We start from the raw sequence: 18,864 nt of genomic DNA on the forward strand, positions 1-18,864 counted from the left end.
TCCGTAGACGGGAGGAAGACTGAACCCCACTCTGCTCCGTAGACGGGAGGAAGACTGAACCCCCACTCTGCTCCGTAGACGGGAGGAAGACTGAACCCCACTCTGCTCCGTAGACGGAAGACTGAACCCCACTCTGCTCCGTAGACGGGAGGAAGACTGAACCCCCACTCTGCTCCGTAGACGGGAGGAAGACTGAACCCCACTCTGCTCCGTAGACGGGAGGAAGACTGAACCCCCACTCTGCTCCGTAGACGGGAGGAAGACTGAACCCCCACTCTGCTCCGTAGACGGGAGGAAGACTGAACCCCCACTCTGCTCCGTAGACGGGAGGAAGACTGAACCCCCACTCTGCTCCGTAGAAGGGAGGAAGACTGAACCCCCACTCTGCTCCGTAGACGGGAGGAAGACTGAACCCCACTCTGCTCCGTAGACGGGAGGAAGACTGAACCCCACTCTGCTCCGTAGACAGAAGACTGAACCCCACTCTGCTCCGTAGACGGAAGACTGAACCCCACTCTGCTCCGTAGACGGAAGACTGAACCCCACTCTGCTCCGTAGACGGAAGACTGAACCCCACTCTGCTCCGTAGACGGGAGGAAGACTGAACCCCACTCTGCTCCGTAGACGGGAGGAAGACTGAACCCCCACTCTGCTCCGTAGACGGGAGGAAGACTGAACCCCACTCTGCTCCGTAGACGGGAGGAAGACTGAACCCCACTCTGCTCCGTAGACAGAAGACTGAACCCCACTCTGCTCCGTAGACGGAAGACTGAACCCCACTCTGCTCCGTAGACGGAAGACTGAACCCCACTCTGCTCCGTAGACGGAAGACTGAACCCCACTCTGCTCCGTAGACGGAAGACTGAACCCCACTCTGCTCCGTAGACGGGAGGAAGACTGAACCCCACTCTGCTCCATAGACGGGAGGAAGACTGAACCCCACTCTGCTCCGTAGACGGGAGGAAGACTGAACCCCACTCTGCTCCGTAGACGGGAGGAAGACTGAACCCCACTCTGCTCTGTAGACGGGAGGAAGACTGAACCCCACTCTGCTCTGTAGACGGGAGGAAGACTGAACCCCACTCTGCTCCGTAGACGGGAGGAAGACTGAACCCCCACTCTGCTCCGTAGACGGGAGGAAGACTGAACCCCACTCTGCTCCGTAGACGGGAGGAAGACTGAACCTCACTCTGCTCCGTAGACGGGAGGAAGACTGAACCCCCACTCTGCTCCATAGACGGGAGGAAGACTGAACCCCACTCTGCTCCGTAGACGGGAGGAAGACTGAACCCCCACTCTGCTCCGTAGACGGGAGGAAGACTGAACCCCCACTCTGCTCCATATACGGGAGGAAGACTGAACCCCCACTCTGCTCCGTAGACGGGAGGAAGACTGAACCCCACTCTGCTCCGTAGACGGGAAGAAGACTGAACCCCACTCTGCTCCGTAGACGGGAAGAAGACTGCGTAAAAGAGAAAGCAAGCAGCAAAAATAATAGATAATAGTTGCTTTCAACGTAGTCCCTGAACAGCTAGAGTCATATTCTAGATGACATCGGCACCTGTGTACACAGCATCGTCCGCCTGCGGGTGGGGTTGCTCGTCTACTTACCCAACCCCCCCTCAGACGCATAGTCGAAGGCCCAGACACCCTCCCCCCCCCCCCCCCCCCCAACAAAAAAAAAACACATCAAGGCCCCAGCTTCCCCATCCTGACATTACCATAGCAACCATCCTGAGACTGTAGCCTGGCGACACAGGGACCAACTAATTACGGTGATGATTAGTGAAATGGAGTCTTGTGTATTTGATTCATCATCACCATGGAGACAGAAAACATCACAATCACTTTTTAACCAAACAAATACCTCTCGAGACTTCTTAAGGATTAATTGAGGGTGGCACCGATGCATAATTCTCTTCTCTTCACTTGAGAATGGGTTCATACCCATGTGTAGTGATTTCAAAATGTTTCGTTGTGGAGCATATCGATTAATTGAGGGTGGCACCGATGCATAATTCTCTTCTCTTCACTTGAGAATGGGTTCATACCCATGTGTAGTGATTTTAAGATGTTTCGTTGTGGAGCATATCGATTGGATGAGTCCACTCGTTGATTGGATGAGTGGTTGTGATATGACATGAGTGGCTATACCCTGGCATGCACTGTAAACTGTTTGTTCTCAATGCCCAGTTGTTAAACTTCAAGGTACTGTGTTAACTGATTAAAGCAGACACTTCACCACTAAGGCTGTCTATACACTATACAACTAGACTCTATTTTTGGCCCGTGTGCGGGTTCTCAAATCACATACAAATGGCTTGGGGGCCTGACTTCATTTTGTTATGTTAGCCTGACTTCATTTTATTAAGTTAGCCTGACTTCATTTTGTTACGTTAGCCCGACTCCATGCTGTTACGTTAGCCCGACGTCATGCTGTTACGTTAGCCCGACGTCATGCTGTTATGTTAGCCTGACTCCATGCTGTTATGTTAGCCCGACTCCATGCTGTTATGTTAGCCCGACTCCATGCTGTTACATTAGCCTGACTCCATGCTGTTACGATAACCTGACTCCATGCTGTTACGTTAGCCTGACGTCATGCTGTTACGTTAGCCCGACTTCATGCTGTTACGTTAGCCCGACGTCATGCTGTTAAGTTAGCCCGACGTCATGCTGTTACGTTAGCCCGACGTCATGCTGTTACGTTAGCCCGACGTCATGCTGTTACGTTAGCCCGACGTCATGCTGTTACGTTAGCCCGACGACATGCTGTTACGTTAGCCCGACGACATGCTGTTACGTTAGCCCGACGAAATGGTGTTACGTTAGCCCGACGTCATGCTGTTAAGTTAGCCCGACGTCATGCTGTTAAGTTAGCCCGACGTCATGCTGTTACGTTAGCCCGACGACATGCTGTTATGTTAGCCCGACGACATGCTGTTACGTTAGCCCGACTCCATGCTGTTACGTTAGCCCGACGACATGCTGCTATGTTAGCCCGACTCCATGCTGTTACGTTAGCCCGACGACATGCTGTTATGTTAGCCCGACTTCAATTCAAATTTTATTAGTCACACCTGCCGAATATAACAGGTGGCCTTGGCCTTGCAGTCATGAGTGAACAGGGTGTACAGGAGGGGACTAAGCACGCACACCTGAGGGGCCCCCGTGTTGAGGGTCAGCTTGGCGGATTTGTTGTTGCCTACCCTTACCACCTGGGGGTGGCCCGTCAGGAAGTCCAGGATCCAGTTGCAGAGGGAGGTGTTTAGTCCCAGAGTCCTTAGCTTAGTGATGAGCTTTGTGGGCACTATGATGTTGAACGCTACCTTTCAAAAGTTTGGGGTCACTTAGAAATGTCCTTGTTTTTGAAAGAATAGCAATTTTTTTAGTTTTTTGTTAATGTTGTAAGTGACTTGTAGCTGGAAACGGCAGATTTATCTGGAATATCTACATAGGTGTAGAGGCCCATTATCAGCAACCACCACTCCTGTGTTCCAATGGCACGTTGTGTTAGCTTATCCAAGTTTATAATTTTAAATGGCTAATTGATCATTGGAAAACCCTTTTGTAATTGTGTTAGCACAGCTGGAAACTGTTGTGCTGATTTTTAAAGAAACAATGCAACTGGTTGAGTATCTGGAGCATCAGCATTTGTGGGTTCGATTACAGGCTCAAAATGGCCAGAAACAAATAACTTTCTTCTGAAACTCATCAGTATGTTCTTGTTGTGAGAAATGAAGGCTATTCCATGCAAGAAATTGCTAAGAAACTGAAGATCTCGTACAACGCTGTGTACTACTCCCTTCACAGAACAGCGCAAACTGACTCTCACCAGAATAGGTAGTGGGAGGCCCCGGTGCACAACTGAGCAAGAGGACAAGTACATTAGAGTGTCTAGTTTGAGAAACGGACGCCTCATAAGTCCTCAACCGGCAGCTTCATTAAATAGTACCCCCAAAACACCAGTCTGGTGAAAACAAAACCGTGAAGAGGTGACTCCGGGATGCTGGCCTTCTAGGCAGAGTTGCAAAGAAAAAGCCATATCTCAGACTGGCCAATAAAAAGAAAATATTACGATGGGCCAAAGAACACAGACACTGGAAGCAGGAACTCTGCCTAGAAGGCCAGCATTCCGGAGTCGCCTCTTCACTGTTGACGTTGAGACTGGTGTTTTGCAGGTACCATTCTGGAGTTTTGCGGGTACAGTTTTCATCTGTCCTAATATAATTGCAAAAGGGTTTTCTAATGATCAATTATCCTTTTAAAATGATAAACTTGGATTAGCTAACACAACATGCCATTGGATCACAGGAGTGATGGTTGCTGATAATGGGTCTCTGTACGCCTATGTAGATATTCTATAGAAAATCAGCCGTTGCCAGCAACAAAAGTAATTTACAACATTAACATTATCTTCACTGTATTTCTGATCAATTTTGATGTATATTTTAATGGACAAAAAAAATGTGCTTGTCTTTAAAAAATAAGGACATTTTTCAGTGACCCCAAACTTCTGAACGGTAGTGTATGTGCTGAGTCGTACTCTGATGCATTCTGCCTAAAACAAAAAAATATATTGCATAGTTTTGCATACTTAGGTCTTGCATAGTTCGTTTTGTTTCTGTATGTTGCATTGAAAGCGGCAAATTTCGAGTTGATTCGATCGCAATTGCCACACTAAAGGGAAACGTGTTAATAACTAAGAGAGAGGAAAACTCTAGAAAGTTGAGTGAATTTCAATCTCATCCTTCTCTCCTGGTGATATTTGTTCTGCACAGCAGACCTGGGGGAACTGCGCTGCTGTCTCGGGGCAGTTTAGAGGGAACATTGGGTATGAATACTATTTGAAACCGTACTAAAACCCATGAGATTAAATTGATAGACCCATGAAGGTTAAACTTATCGCCCTCTCTGTGTAATGCATCACAGTTAGAGGGGAATTGTATAATGTAATTGTTGTGACAATAGAATAGCTTTTACTTACAAACGGACAGAATTGTGGTCTGGTACACCTAGGAAATATGATGTCTTGAACCTCGAGAGCATACCCAGTGCCTTGTTTTGTATTTAATTAAGGTAAGTGCACAGCACAATTTTGCGGACATAAAATCTGATGTCAACATTTATTTATTCCACCTGAAATTATATTTTAGTTCCCTTTCAAATTTTGGTGCTGCTATGTTTTCCCCAGAGTTGAAATATGCCAGTAGATATTGAATTCTTCCTCCTTAGTAAGACAAGAGGATGGACTCGAGGCTAGACGATGACTGCTTATCTTTTATGGTTTTCTTTTGTCGTGTAATGAAGTCCTTTATCAAATGCAGGGTCAGGAGAAAACACGGGCCTGAGCACAGAGCGGAGACGGAGCCTGGCGGCGCTGTTGTGATGATCACCATGCCGATGACGTCGCCACGCGCTCCTCTCTCTCCCCGGGACCACTGGAGCCTCTGAAAACATCTGGGCCCTTTGATGGGAAAAATTACGTTTTTGGTCCAAATGACTCTATAATTTGGCACTTCCAGTCAGTCGAAACGCTTGGTGCATCATTATTCGCGGGTCAGTAGAAAAAGTGCCTGCAACTCGGGCTTTCTGGCATGATTAAAAAACTATAAATGCGTCATTTAAGAAATTGCCGCTGTCAACGGGAAGCACGATGCGTGCATAAAACCCATTATGTGGAGGAGCTAATGAAAGGCCTTTACCCCAAAAAATAATTTTAGTAATTTAATAAATAAATTGTGGAATTTATTGAATGCTGCTTGGCACTGAAGGGAGGTTGTTTTTTCTCTCCAAATACAGTAATGTATTACGTCCTATTTCCCTCTAATGTATTGTTCCAGCAGAACTGATTTCTGGCTCCCATTTAATGAAGTACCATTTGGAAATGAGAACTTGTTCTCGATTTCCCTTTCTGATTGCATGTGGATATGATGAATAAACGGTATAAAACCTACCCCGTCTGATCCCTTTTGTGCAAAAAAAACTCAGATTTCAACAGTATCACTTTTCAGTAGGACTAGTAACTCGTAGTCGGAACTGTGCGTAGAGCACGTTGGGTTGACATTTTTATTGTGCTTAATCCTTTACAAAACATAGATACACAAGTTGATACACTGATAATAGATATACAGGTAATAATAGGTCAACGAATGTGGACCGTTTTAAAATACTGGTTGATCAAACGTTATAAAGCATTTCCTCAGATGGAAAAAATCTTATGAGAAACTGCTAGAAGAAACCTCTGTAATTGTTGTCTGTTCCTCTTCAGACACTTGGCAAAAATCTCCCGGGGTCAAATTAATTTCCAGGCCTCAGCTTATTGAACCGTGCTGTCACCGCGTATTACATTCAGCCCTGGGTCCTCCTCACACCTTGGCCCTCAAAGTTCTACCTGTTTTCAGCATCACAAATAGCCTCCTCTTTCATTTTCTGACAGCTTACGGTTTTCCTTGTAGATTTGTCATTGTGCATCGTTTCATGCAAGCACTGGGGTGCTATTTTCCTTTGAATTAAATTGATCTAACTATTGTCTTCCTTTCTTTGCTGTAACTCTCTACGACGTCACACTTTCTGCTATTGTGTTCAACCGGCTCATTCCTAGGCATGGGAGGGACACCATATTGTGTATTAATTCTAATTACTGGCTTGTCTTGGCTGCCCGAAGAGATGAGCTTAAACGTATGAATCAACAGACATGCATAGGAAATATGATGTCTTGAACCTCGAGAGTCTTGATCTTTATCTCAGCTGGTCTACCCAATCATATCATGTAGACATTTTCGGTGGAGGCTTGGTCCGGGCTTTAACTAAGCAGCAGGCTTACCACCATTTTGTTAGTGTTCTGTGTAGAAATCCACCTTCAGTATGTCCACCTGTATGTTTATGGTGATATATTCTACGCTGGTGCCAGCTGATCTTCTGCCAGATAAATTAGCCTATAACACTTAAAAAAAGGGACGTCATGTATCAAGCCCCTTGGAGCGATTAAACACACAGAGGCTGAATTATAATGTACCCTTTTCCTGATACGAGGACAAATGTAAATTATATTGCGTCTTAAAATTTTTAAAAAAAGACACAAGCAACTATAATGTATTCAATGAAAGTCGTCTGCCAAAGAAAGGCTGGAGGACCTGACCACCAGCAATCATTTAGAGTAACTTATTGGTCCACAGTGCATTCATGTCAGGGGAATCTTTTCATTATCAACAATTTGAACCTGAGATTTTAACGTCAGCATTTTTGCATGCATTTAAATGGCAGTTATATACTTATTTTCAGTCAGGCAGACATATCCTCAGCTAGAATTGGACCGATAAGTGAATATGATGTTTAATGTACAGTGTAACATTACCTGTATCCCCCCCCCCCCCCTCCTTTTTCTCTCCTGCAGGGCCACGTAGGTACAACCGCAACCAAAAAAATTGACGTCTACCTCTCGATGCAGTCTGCACAGGAGAAACTGCATCCCATGATGGTGGTGACCATCGCCAACGCTCGGGTCCACGACCTCATTGGCCTCATCTGCTGGCAGTACACCAGCGAGGGCCGCGAACCCAAACTCAAGTGAGTGTCCATTGACAGTATGGCCTGTCCCAATTATCTATGTTGTAAATGACTGACATAAGAAATATGGTGTAAACTCTTTCTAGTCCAGGGGTTTCCATCAGGTAGATCTCCCTGTAGCCCAGGGGTTTCCATCAGGTAGATCTCCCTCTAGCCCAGGGGTTTCTAACAGGTAGATCTCCCTCTAGCCCAGGGGTTTCTAACAGGTAGATCTCCCTCTAGCCCAGGGGTTTCTAACAGGTAGATCTCCCTCTAGCCCAGGGGTTTCCATCAGGTAGATCTCCCTCTAGCCCAGGGGTTTCTAACAGGTAGATCTCCCTCTAGCCCAGGGGTTTCTAACAGGTAGATCTCCCTCTAGCCCAGGGGTTTCCATCAGGTAGATCTCCCTCTAACCCAGGGGTTTCTAACAGGTAGATCTCCCTCTAACCCAGGGGTTTCTAACAGGTAGATCTCCCTCTAACCCAGGGGTTTCTAACAGGTAGATCTCCCTCTAACCCAGGGGTTTCTAACAGGTAGATCTCCCTCTAACCCAGGGGTTTCTAACAGGTAGATCTCCCTCTAACCCAGGGGTTTCTAACAGGTAGATCTCCCTCTAACCCAGGGGTTTCTAACAGGTAGATCTCCCTCTAGACCAGGGGTTTCCATCAGGTAGATCTCCCTCTTGCCCAGGGGTTTCCATCAGGTAGATCTCCCTCTAACCCAGGGGTTTCTAACAGGTAGATCTCCCTCTAGACCAGGGGTTTCCATCAGGTAGATCTCCCTCTAACCCAGGGGTTTCTCACAGGTAGATCTCCCTCTAGCCCAGGGGTTTCTCACAGGTAGATTCAGGGGTTTCTCACAGGTAGATCTCCCTCTAGCTCAGGGGATTCTCACAGGTAGATCTCCCTCTAGCCCAGGGGTTTCTCACAGGTAGATCTCCCTCTAGCCCAGGGGTTTCTCACAGGTAGATCTCCCTCTAGCCCAGGGGTTTCTCACAGGTAGATCTCCCTCTAGCTCAGGGGTTTCTCACAGGTAGATCTCCCTCTAGCTCAGGGGTTTCTCACAGGTAGATCTCCCTCTAGCTCAGGGGTTTCTCACAGGTAGATCTCCCTCTAGCCCAGGGGTTTCTCACAGGTAGATCTCCCTCTAGCTCAGGGGTTTCTCACAGGTAGATCTCCCTCTAGCCCAGGGGTTTCTCACAGGTAGATCTCCCTCTAGCTCAGGGGTTTCTCACAGGTAGATCTCCCTCTAGCTCAGGGGTTTCTCACAGGTAGATCTCCCTCTAGCTCAGGGGTTTCTCACAGGTAGATCTCCCTCTAGCCCAGGGGTTTCTCACAGGTAGATCTCCCTCTAGCTCAGGGGTTTCTCACAGGTAGATCTCCCTCTAGCCCAGGGGTTTCTCACAGGTAGATCTCCCTCTAGCCCAGGGGTTTCTCACAGGTAGATCTCCCTCTAGCCCAGGGGTTTCTCACAGGTAGATCTCCCTCTAGCTCAGGGGTTTCTCACAGGTAGATCTCCCTCTAGCTCAGGGGTTTCTCACAGGTAGATCTCCCTCTAGCCCAGGGGTTTCTCACAGGTAGATCTCCCTCTAACCCAGGGGTTTCTAACAGGTAGATCTCCCTCTAACCCAGGGGTTTCTAACAGATATATCTCCCTCTAGCCCAGGGGACTACCCATAGCTCTCAGCTCCCCTATGAGTATCTCACCAAGCAATTCTGAAAGTACATGCATTTTTTTTTTAATGTGTTCCATCGCAAACTGTCATAAACATATAGCTCCCGCCTTCTATCCAATCAGAAGCCACATTGACATAATCCTACCCCTGCTTAGCCACTATTGGCTTAAAAAGCCAAATGTAACAATATTGCTGTTTGTCTATTTGCGGTGCACATTTGTCTATCGATGCTAGTAATGATGACCATCTTATGGATAGACAAAGACTTTTCCCGAAACCTTCTCAATTAAATATTAACTTCAAAGTAGACTTACCTGACAGAAAGACATCATTAATATTTATAAGGATTAAGTGGCCATTGTTTTTTGCAAATTCTGCCATGCCGTGTGCTGCATCGTTCGGCCTGACAGAAACATCACTAGACCGACACGTTCCTCTTTCTAAATACACCCCACAAAAATCTGACCTCCAAAATCGGTCTTCTGATGTGATTTAGGCATTGACATGGACTCAGAACATACATTTTAGTTGTTTTCTATGAATAATTGTAATATTGAGAGTCAAATATAATTCTATGCGGCCTCTTAGTTTTTTTAGTGTCCATTATTTGACAAGGTATAGTAAAATAAAACATTTCTCTTGTACACCAAGGCCTCGGGAAAGAGTTGCAGGGTAGAGAAGTATATGCCTATTTGAAATAGAACTGCAGCTCGCAAAAAGTTTCATTTAAAATGTTTATTTCCTCTTTTGGTAGAAAAGGTTTGGGGAGCCCTGCCCTAGCCTATGCTTCCAGCAATTCAATGCTTTTAGACTTGTGGGAAGTAGTGACCGCTCAAACTAAAATACACCAACATAATTTACGAAAATACAAACACAAAAATGACAATATAATAACAATACAAAACTAGTGGATGTATTTGAGTCAGGGTTGGGGTCAGCGCAGAAGCCGAAAGTCTAAAAGATTGAGGAATATTGTCATTACGGGTTTACTTGCTGAATTCACTGAATTTAAAATGGAATTGACCCCAACCCTTGACTTGAACAGAAAATACTTTCTTTGGATCGATCATCTGTCTGTGATATCCGGTCTAATGTGTTCCCCTGTCGATCGCCAGCGTCTCATCATCACAACACTAAGATTTCTCCCCTGGTTTATTTGACGACAACTTCTTGAATAGTCTCCACGGTTCACACAATCACCCGTGGAAGAATGCAACTCCTCGGTCCGTGACACAACATCAGGATTTATTAGATAGCCAGTCTGAAAGTGGATACTGTTTGGAGGGGAGGGGAGGGGGGACAGAGAAAGAATGCATAATAAGAGAGAGACTGGGGGGGGGGGGTGTAACAAAACAACAACAAAACACCCAGCCAGCACAAAGCCCAATGTGGACAGTTGGGAGGTTGAGGTGGGACATGAGTGGCATAGCAATGAGCCTTTAGTCCCCTGGAGGGCCCTGCCACACACAGTGAAGAGGAAGGGATGAGAGGAGATGAGAAGGAGAGAAGAGGTACAGATCAAGGATGATAGGGGGTACACTCACCCCTCCTTTCTGTAGAAATGACATGACCTTTGAACCCCCCCCCCCCCCCCACCCCCACCTAAAGCAGTTCTTGTCCCTAGGGAAGAGCCCTGGGCCACTATGATAATGGATCTGATGAAGGCTGGAGACAGTGGAGAGCTCTAGGTGCTGAGATGCAGTGCGTAGATGAACCCTGAGAGTGGTTACAAGGCGTTATTCGCTAGCTACGCCAATGTTCATAGGTGCTCATGGGAGGGATTCTTAATTAAATCTTCATATTAGAAACAAAAAATACCAAGTCGCTCTTTATATTGGGTGCAAATTAGAAAGTCCTTCATTAACTTGGCACGTCTACATGGATAATGAAATTGACATGCTGGCTATTCCAATGAAAAGTGTTTGATATTTAAAAGAAGGTAGCAAATGAGTCCTTGGTCCCCTGGAGGGCCCTGCCACATGCAGAGGAGAGGAGCAGATAAAGGGTACAATCACCCCTCCCTTCTGTGGAAATGACAGTGACCTTTGACCCCCCCCCCCCACCACCACCACCACCACCACCAAATTGCAGAATAAAGAAAGACTGAAGGGATGAGGTGGAGTGATTGTTGTTTTACAAAACTGGTAAATGATAAAAGTTAGCAGTTTGTTAAGCTTGTGTGAATCAATACGCCACGTTCACGAAGAGCGCTATTAGTGGAAGATGCGTTTCTCCGAATGTAGGCGGAGCACAAATCCCCTTGAGACTAGATGGTTGCAAATAGAATATACAGTCTGTTTCAAAGTTTTGTATTTCTGTACTTATCTTCTAATTTCTAGAACCAGTACTTGTGACTTGTGGCTCGAGGGATGCTTGTCTTTACTCTCTTGTCTTTCGGGAAACAGTGAGTGTTTGTACGACAGGGAACCAGACGAGACGATGTGTTGTGAGAATGACTGAAAAGAGGTGGGAGGAGCGAGGGAAAAGAGTGAGGGAAAGCGGTACAGGGATAATTGTGGTACAGTCGGTGTTGGGTGGGGAAACTGACTTGTCGGATGGGTTTGCGATTTTCCCGTCCCCCACATCTCTTTCAAATCTCTCTCGTTACGTCCCACCCTTTCTATCGCCCCCTCTCTTCTCTCCACCCCCTCTCTCCTCTCCACCCTCTCTCTCCTCTCCACCCTCTCTCTCTCCCTCCCTGCCTCCCTCGCTCCACCTGCTCTCTCCCTCTTTCTTTCTGTCTCTCTGTCTCTGTCTGTCTGGGTGACAGACTGGCTGACAGGATGTCTTTACTGTTAGGACCAGCACCACCAGACTGGCTGACAGGATGTCTTTACTGTTAGGACCAGCACCACCAGACTGGCTGACAGGATGTCTTTACTGTTAGGGCCAGCACCACCAGACTGACTGACAGGTAGGACCAGCACCACCAGACTGACTGACAGGATATCTTTACTGTTAGGGCCAGCACCACCAGACTGACTGACAGGTAGGACCAGCACCACCAGACTGACTGACAGGATATCTTTACTGTTAGGGCCAGCACCACCAGACTGACTGACAGGATATCTTTACTGTTAGGGCCAGCACCACCAGACTGACTGACAGGTAGGACCAGCACCACCAGACTGACTGACAGGATATCTTTACTGTTAGGGCCAGCACCACCAGACTGACTGACAGGATATCTTTACTGTTAGGGCCAGCACCACCAGACTGACTGACAGGATGTATTTTACTGTTATGACCAGCACCACCAGACTGGCTGACAGGATGTCTTTACTGTTAGGACCAGCACCACCAGACTGACTGACAGGTAGGACCAGCACCACCAGACTGACTGACAGGTAGGACCAGCACCACCAGACTGGCTGACAGGATGTCTTTACTGTTATGACCAGCACCACCAGACTGACTGACAGGTAGGACCAGCACCACCAGACTGACTGACAGGTAGGACCAGCACCACCAGACTGACTGACAGGCAGGACCAGCACCACCAGACTGACTGACAGGATATCTTTACTGTTAGGACCAGCACCACCAGACTGACTGACAGGTAGGACCAGCACCACCAGACTGGCTGACAGGTAGGACCAGCACCACCAGACTGACTGACAGGTAGGACCAGCACCACCAGACTGACTGACAGGTAGGACCAGCACCACCAGACTGGCTGACAGGTAGGACCAGCACCACCAGACTGGCTGACAGGTAGGACCAGCACCACCAGACTGACTGACAGGTAGGACCAGCACCACCAGACTGGCTGACAGGTAGGACCAGCACCACCAGACTGACTGACAGGTAGGACCAGCACCACCAGACTGACTGACAGGTAGGACCAGCACCACCAGACTGACTGACAGGTAGGACCAGCACCACCAGACTGACTGACAGGATGAGCACCTGCTAAATGACAAAAATGTCAAATGTAAATGTTTTACATACAGATCTCATATTACTATATTGAATTATTGTTCTTTAAACATTGTTTTAATATTGATATCATAAATGTATCATTTGTACAGTTCTCTATTAAATATGTAGTTATTTGTTCCAGTTGACTGTGTGAAACCTAGCAGTACACTTAGTTTTCTGAGAGTGAGGTGGATATATTGCGAAAATACATAATTATTTGTCTCTGAAATAAAACCCATCAAGTGATAGATTTTAAACAAATACATGTCTGTCATTGAACAACCCCATGCCATGATTAGATAGTAAACAACCCCATTCCATGATTAGATAGTGAAAAACCCCATGCCATGATTAGATAGTGAACAACCCCATGCCATGATTAGATAGTGAACAACCCCATGATTAGATAGTAAACAACCCCATGATTAGATAGTGAACAACCCCATGATTAGATAGTAAACAACCCCATGATTAGATAGTAAACAACCCCATGATTAGATAGTAAACAACCCCATGATTAGATAGTAAACAACCCCATGATTAGATAGTGAACAACCCCATGATTAGATAGTGAACAACCCCATGATTAGATAGTAAACAACCCCATGATTAGATAGTGAACAACCCCATTCCATGATTAGATAGTAAACAACCCCATGATTAGATAGTGAACGACCCCATGATTAGATAGTAAACAACCCCATGATTAGATAGTGAACAACCCCATGATTAGATAGTAAACAACCCCATGATTAGATAGTGAACAACCCCATTCCATGATTAGATAGTAAACAACCCCATGATTAGATAGTAAACAACCCCATGATTAGATAGTGAACAACCCCATTCCATGATTAGATAGTAAACAACCCCATGATTAGATAGTGAACAACCCCATGATTAGATAGTGAACAACCCCATGATTAGATAGTAAACAACCCCATGATTAGATAGTAAACAACCCCATGATTAGATAGTAAACAACCCCATGATTAGATAGTAAACAACCCCATGATTAGATAGTGAACAACCCCATTCCATGATTAGATAGTGAAAAAACACACCAAATCTTTTTCATAATTTCCTTAATTACACAATAAAAGCTAATTGATCAACATTTATGAAGATGGATATATAGTGTTTTGGAATGAGTATGTTATCACTAGCAGCACCATATCACCAGGTAACATTCTGAGTATGTTGTCTATCACTAGCAGCACCATATCACCAGGTAACATTCTGAGTATGTTGTCTATCACTAGCAGCACCATATCACCAGGTAACACTCTGAGTATGTTATCACTAGCAGCACCATATCACCAGGTAACATTCTGAGTATGTTGTCTATCACTAGCAGCACCATATCACCAGTTAACATTCTGATTATGTTGTCTATCACTAGCAGCACCATATCACCAGGTAACATTCTGAGTATGTTATCACTAGCAGCACCATATCACCAGGTAACATTCTGATTATGTTGTCTATCACTAGCAGCACCATATCACCAGGTAACATTCTGAGTATGTTATCACTAGCAGCACCATATCACCAGGTAACATTCTGAGTATGTTGTCTATCACTAGCAGCACCATATCACCGGGTAACATTCTGATTTTGTTGTCTATCACTAGCAGCACCATATCACCAGGTAACATTCTGAGTATGTTATCACTAGCAGCACCATATCACCAGGTAACAGTCTGATTATGTTGTCTATCACTAGCAGCACCATATCACCAGGTAACATTCTGAGTATATTGTCTAACAGCACCATATCACCAGGTAACATTCTGAGTATGTTGTCTATCACTAGCAGCACCATATCACCAGGTAACATTCTGAGTATGTTGTCTAACTGCACCATATCACCAGATAACATTCTGATTATGTTGTCTAGCAGCACCATATCACCAGGTAACACTCTGAGTATGTTGTCTAACAGCACCATATCACCAGGTAACATCCTGAGTATGTTGTCTAGCAGCACCATATCACCAGGTAACATTCTGAGTATGTTGTCTATCACTAGCAGCACCATATCACCAGGTAACATTCTGAGTATGTTGTCTATCACTAGCAGCACCATATCACCAGGTAACATTATGAGTATGTTGTCTATCACTAACAGCACCATATCACCAGGTAACAATCTGAGTATGTTGTCTATCACTAGCAGCACCATATCACCAGGTAACATTCTGAGTATGTTGTCTAACAGCACCATATCGCCAGAAAACATTCTGAGTATGTTGTCTAGCAGCACCATATCACCAGGTAACATTCTGAGTATGTTGTCTAGCAGCACCATATCACCAGGTAACATTCTGATTATGTTGTCTATCACTAGCAGCACCATATCACCAGGTAACATTCTGATTATGTTGTCTATCACTAGCAGCACCATATCACCAGGTAACATTCTGAGTATGTTATCACTAGCAGCACCATATCACCAGGTAACATTCTGATTATGTTGTCTATCACTAGCAGCACCATATCACCAGGTAACATTCTGAGTATATTGTCTATCACTAGCAGCACCATATCACCAGGTAACATTCTGAGTTTATTGTCTATCACTAGCAGCACCATATCACCAGGTAACATTCTGAGTATGTTGTCTATCACTAGCAGCACCATATCACCAGGTAACATTCTTAGTATGTTATCACTAGCAGCACCATATCACCAGGTAACATTCTGAGTATGTTGTCTATCACTAGCAGCACCATATCACCAGGTAACATTCTGATTATGTTGTATATCACTAGCAGCACCATATCACCAGGTAACATTCTGATTTTGTTGTCTATCACTAGCAGCACCATATCACCAGGTAACATTCTGAGTATGTTATCACTAGCAGCACCATATCACCAGGTAACATTCTGAGTATATTGTCTAACAGCACCATATCACCAGGTAACATTCTGAGTATGTTGTCTATCACTAGCAGCACCATATCACCAGGTAACATTCTGAGTATGTTGTCTAACAGCACCATATCACCAGGTAACATTCTGATTATGTTGTCTAGCAGCACCATATCACCAGGTAACACTCTGAGTATGTTGTCTAACAGCACCATATCACCAGGTAACATCCTGAGTATGTTGTCTAGCAGCACCATATCACCAGGTAACATTCTGAGTATGTTGTCTATCACTAGCAGCACCATATCACCAGGTAACATTCTGAGTATGTTGTCTATCACTAGCAGCACCATATCACCAGGTAACATTATGAGTATGTTGTCTATCACTAACAGCACCATATCACCAGGTAACAATCTGAGTATGTTGTCTATCACTAGCAGCACCATATCACCAGGTAACATTCTGAGTATGTTGTCTAACAGCACCATATCGCCAGAAAACATTCTGAGTATGTTGTCTAGCAGCACCATATCACCAGGTAACATTCTGAGTATGTTGTCTAGCAGCACCATATCACCAGGTAACATTCTGATTATGTTGTCTATCACTAGCAGCACCATATCACCAGGTAACATTCTGATTATGTTGTCTATCACTAGCAGCACCATATCACCAGGTAACATTCTGAGTATGTTATCACTAGCAGCACCATATCACCAGGTAACATTCTGATTATGTTGTCTATCACTAGCAGCACCATATCACCAGGTAACATTCTGAGTATATTGTCTATCACTAGCAGCACCATATCACCAGGTAACATTCTGAGTTTATTGTCTATCACTAGCAGCACCATATCACCAGGTAACATTCTGAGTATGTTGTCTATCACTAGCAGCACCATATCACCAGGTAACATTCTTAGTATGTTATCACTAGCAGCACCATATCACCAGGTAACATTCTGAGTATGTTGTCTATCACTAGCAGCACCATATCACCAGGTAACATTCTGATTATGTTGTCTATCACTAGCAGCACCATATCACCAGGTAACATTCTGAGTATGTTATCACTAGCAGCACCATATCACCAGGTAACATTCTGAGTATGTTGTCTATCACTAGCAGCACCATATCACCAGGTAACATTCTGATTATGTTGTCTATCACTAGCAGCACCATATCACCAGGTAACAATCTGATTATGTTGTCTATCACTAGCAGCACCATATCACCAGGTAACATTCTGAGTATGTTATCACTAGCAGCACCATATCACCAGGTAACATTCTGATTATGTTGTCTATCACTAGCAGCACCATATCACCAGGTAACATTCTGAGTATATTGTCTATCACTAGCAGCACAATATCACCAGGTAACATTCTGAGTTAATTGTCTATCACTAGCAGCACCATATCACCAGGTAACATTCTGAGTATGTTGTCTATCACTAGCAGCACCATATCACCAGGTAACATTCTGATTTTGTTGTCTATCACTAGCAGCACCATATCACCAGGTAACATTCTGATTATGTTGTCTATCACTAGCAGCACCATATCACCAGGTAACAATCTGAGTATATTGTCTAACAGCACCATATCACCAGGTAACATTCTGAGTATGTTGTCTATCACTAGCAGCACCATATCACCAGGTAACATTCTGAGTATGTTGTCTAACAGCACCATATCACCAGGTAACATTCTGATTATGTTGTCTAGCAGCACCATATCACCAGGTAACACTCTGAGTATGTTGTCTAACAGCACCATATCACCAGGTAACATCCTGAGTATGTTGTCTAGCAGCACCATATCACCAGGTAACATTCTGATTATGTTGTCTAGCAGCACCATATCACCAGGTAACACTCTGAGTATGTTGTCTAACAGCACCATATCACCAGGTAACATCCTGAGTATGTTGTCTAGCAGCACCATATCACCAGGTAACATTCTGAGTATGTTGTCTATCACTAGCAGCACCATATCACCAGGTAACATTCTGAGTATGTTGTCTATCACTAGCAGCACCATATCACCAGGTAACATTATGAGTATGTTGTCTACCACTAACAGCACCATATCACCAGGTAACAATCTGAGTATGTTGTCTATCACTAGCAGCACCATATCACCAGGTAACATTCTGAGTATGTTGTCTAACAGCACCATATCGCCAGAAAACATTCTGAGTATGTTGTCTAGCAGCACCATATCACCAGGTAACATTCTGAGTATGTTGTCTAGCAGCACCATATCACCAGGTAACATTCTGATTATGTTGTCTATCACTAGCAGCACCATATCACCAGGTAACATTCTGATTATGTTGTCTATCACTAGCAGCACCATATCACCAGGTAACATTCTGAGTATGTTATCACTAGCAGCACCATATCACCAGGTAACATTCTGATTATGTTGTCTATCACTAGCAGCACCATATCACCAGGTAACATTCTGAGTATATTGTCTATCACTAGCAGCACCATATCACCAGGTAACATTCTGAGTTTATTGTCTATCACTAGCAGCACCATATCACCAGGTAACATTCTGAGTATGTTGTCTATCACTAGCAGCACCATATCACCAGGTAACATTCTGAGTATGTTATCACTAGCAGCACAATATCACCAGGTAACATTCTGATTATGTTGTCTATCACTAGCAGCACCATATCACCAGGTAACATTCTGAGTATGTTATCACTAGCAGCACCATATCACCAGGTAACTTTCTGATTATGTTGTCTATCACTAGCAGCACCATATCACCAGGTAACATTCTGAGTATATTGTCTATCACTAGCAGCACCATATCACCAGGTA

General features: G+C 44.9%; 1 protein-coding gene across 2 annotated transcripts in view; it reads left to right on the top strand.

Annotated features, from left to right (window-relative positions):
• Positions 1-18,864, top strand: part of mapkap1 (MAPK associated protein 1) — a 141,047-nt gene that overhangs the window by 23,248 nt on the left and 98,935 nt on the right. For both annotated transcript variants that reach the window (XM_036976695.2, XM_090233642.1), the window contains one exon: positions 7,397-7,569. In XM_036976695.2, coding sequence (XP_036832590.1) covers positions 7,397-7,569 — 173 coding nt within the window. The remainder of the gene's footprint in view (positions 1-7,396; positions 7,570-18,864) is intronic.

Source organism: Oncorhynchus mykiss, chromosome 5, assembly GCF_057628025.1.
Source record: "Oncorhynchus mykiss isolate SJ-2025 chromosome 5, ASM5762802v1, whole genome shotgun sequence".
NCBI lineage: Eukaryota > Metazoa > Chordata > Actinopteri > Salmoniformes > Salmonidae > Oncorhynchus > Oncorhynchus mykiss.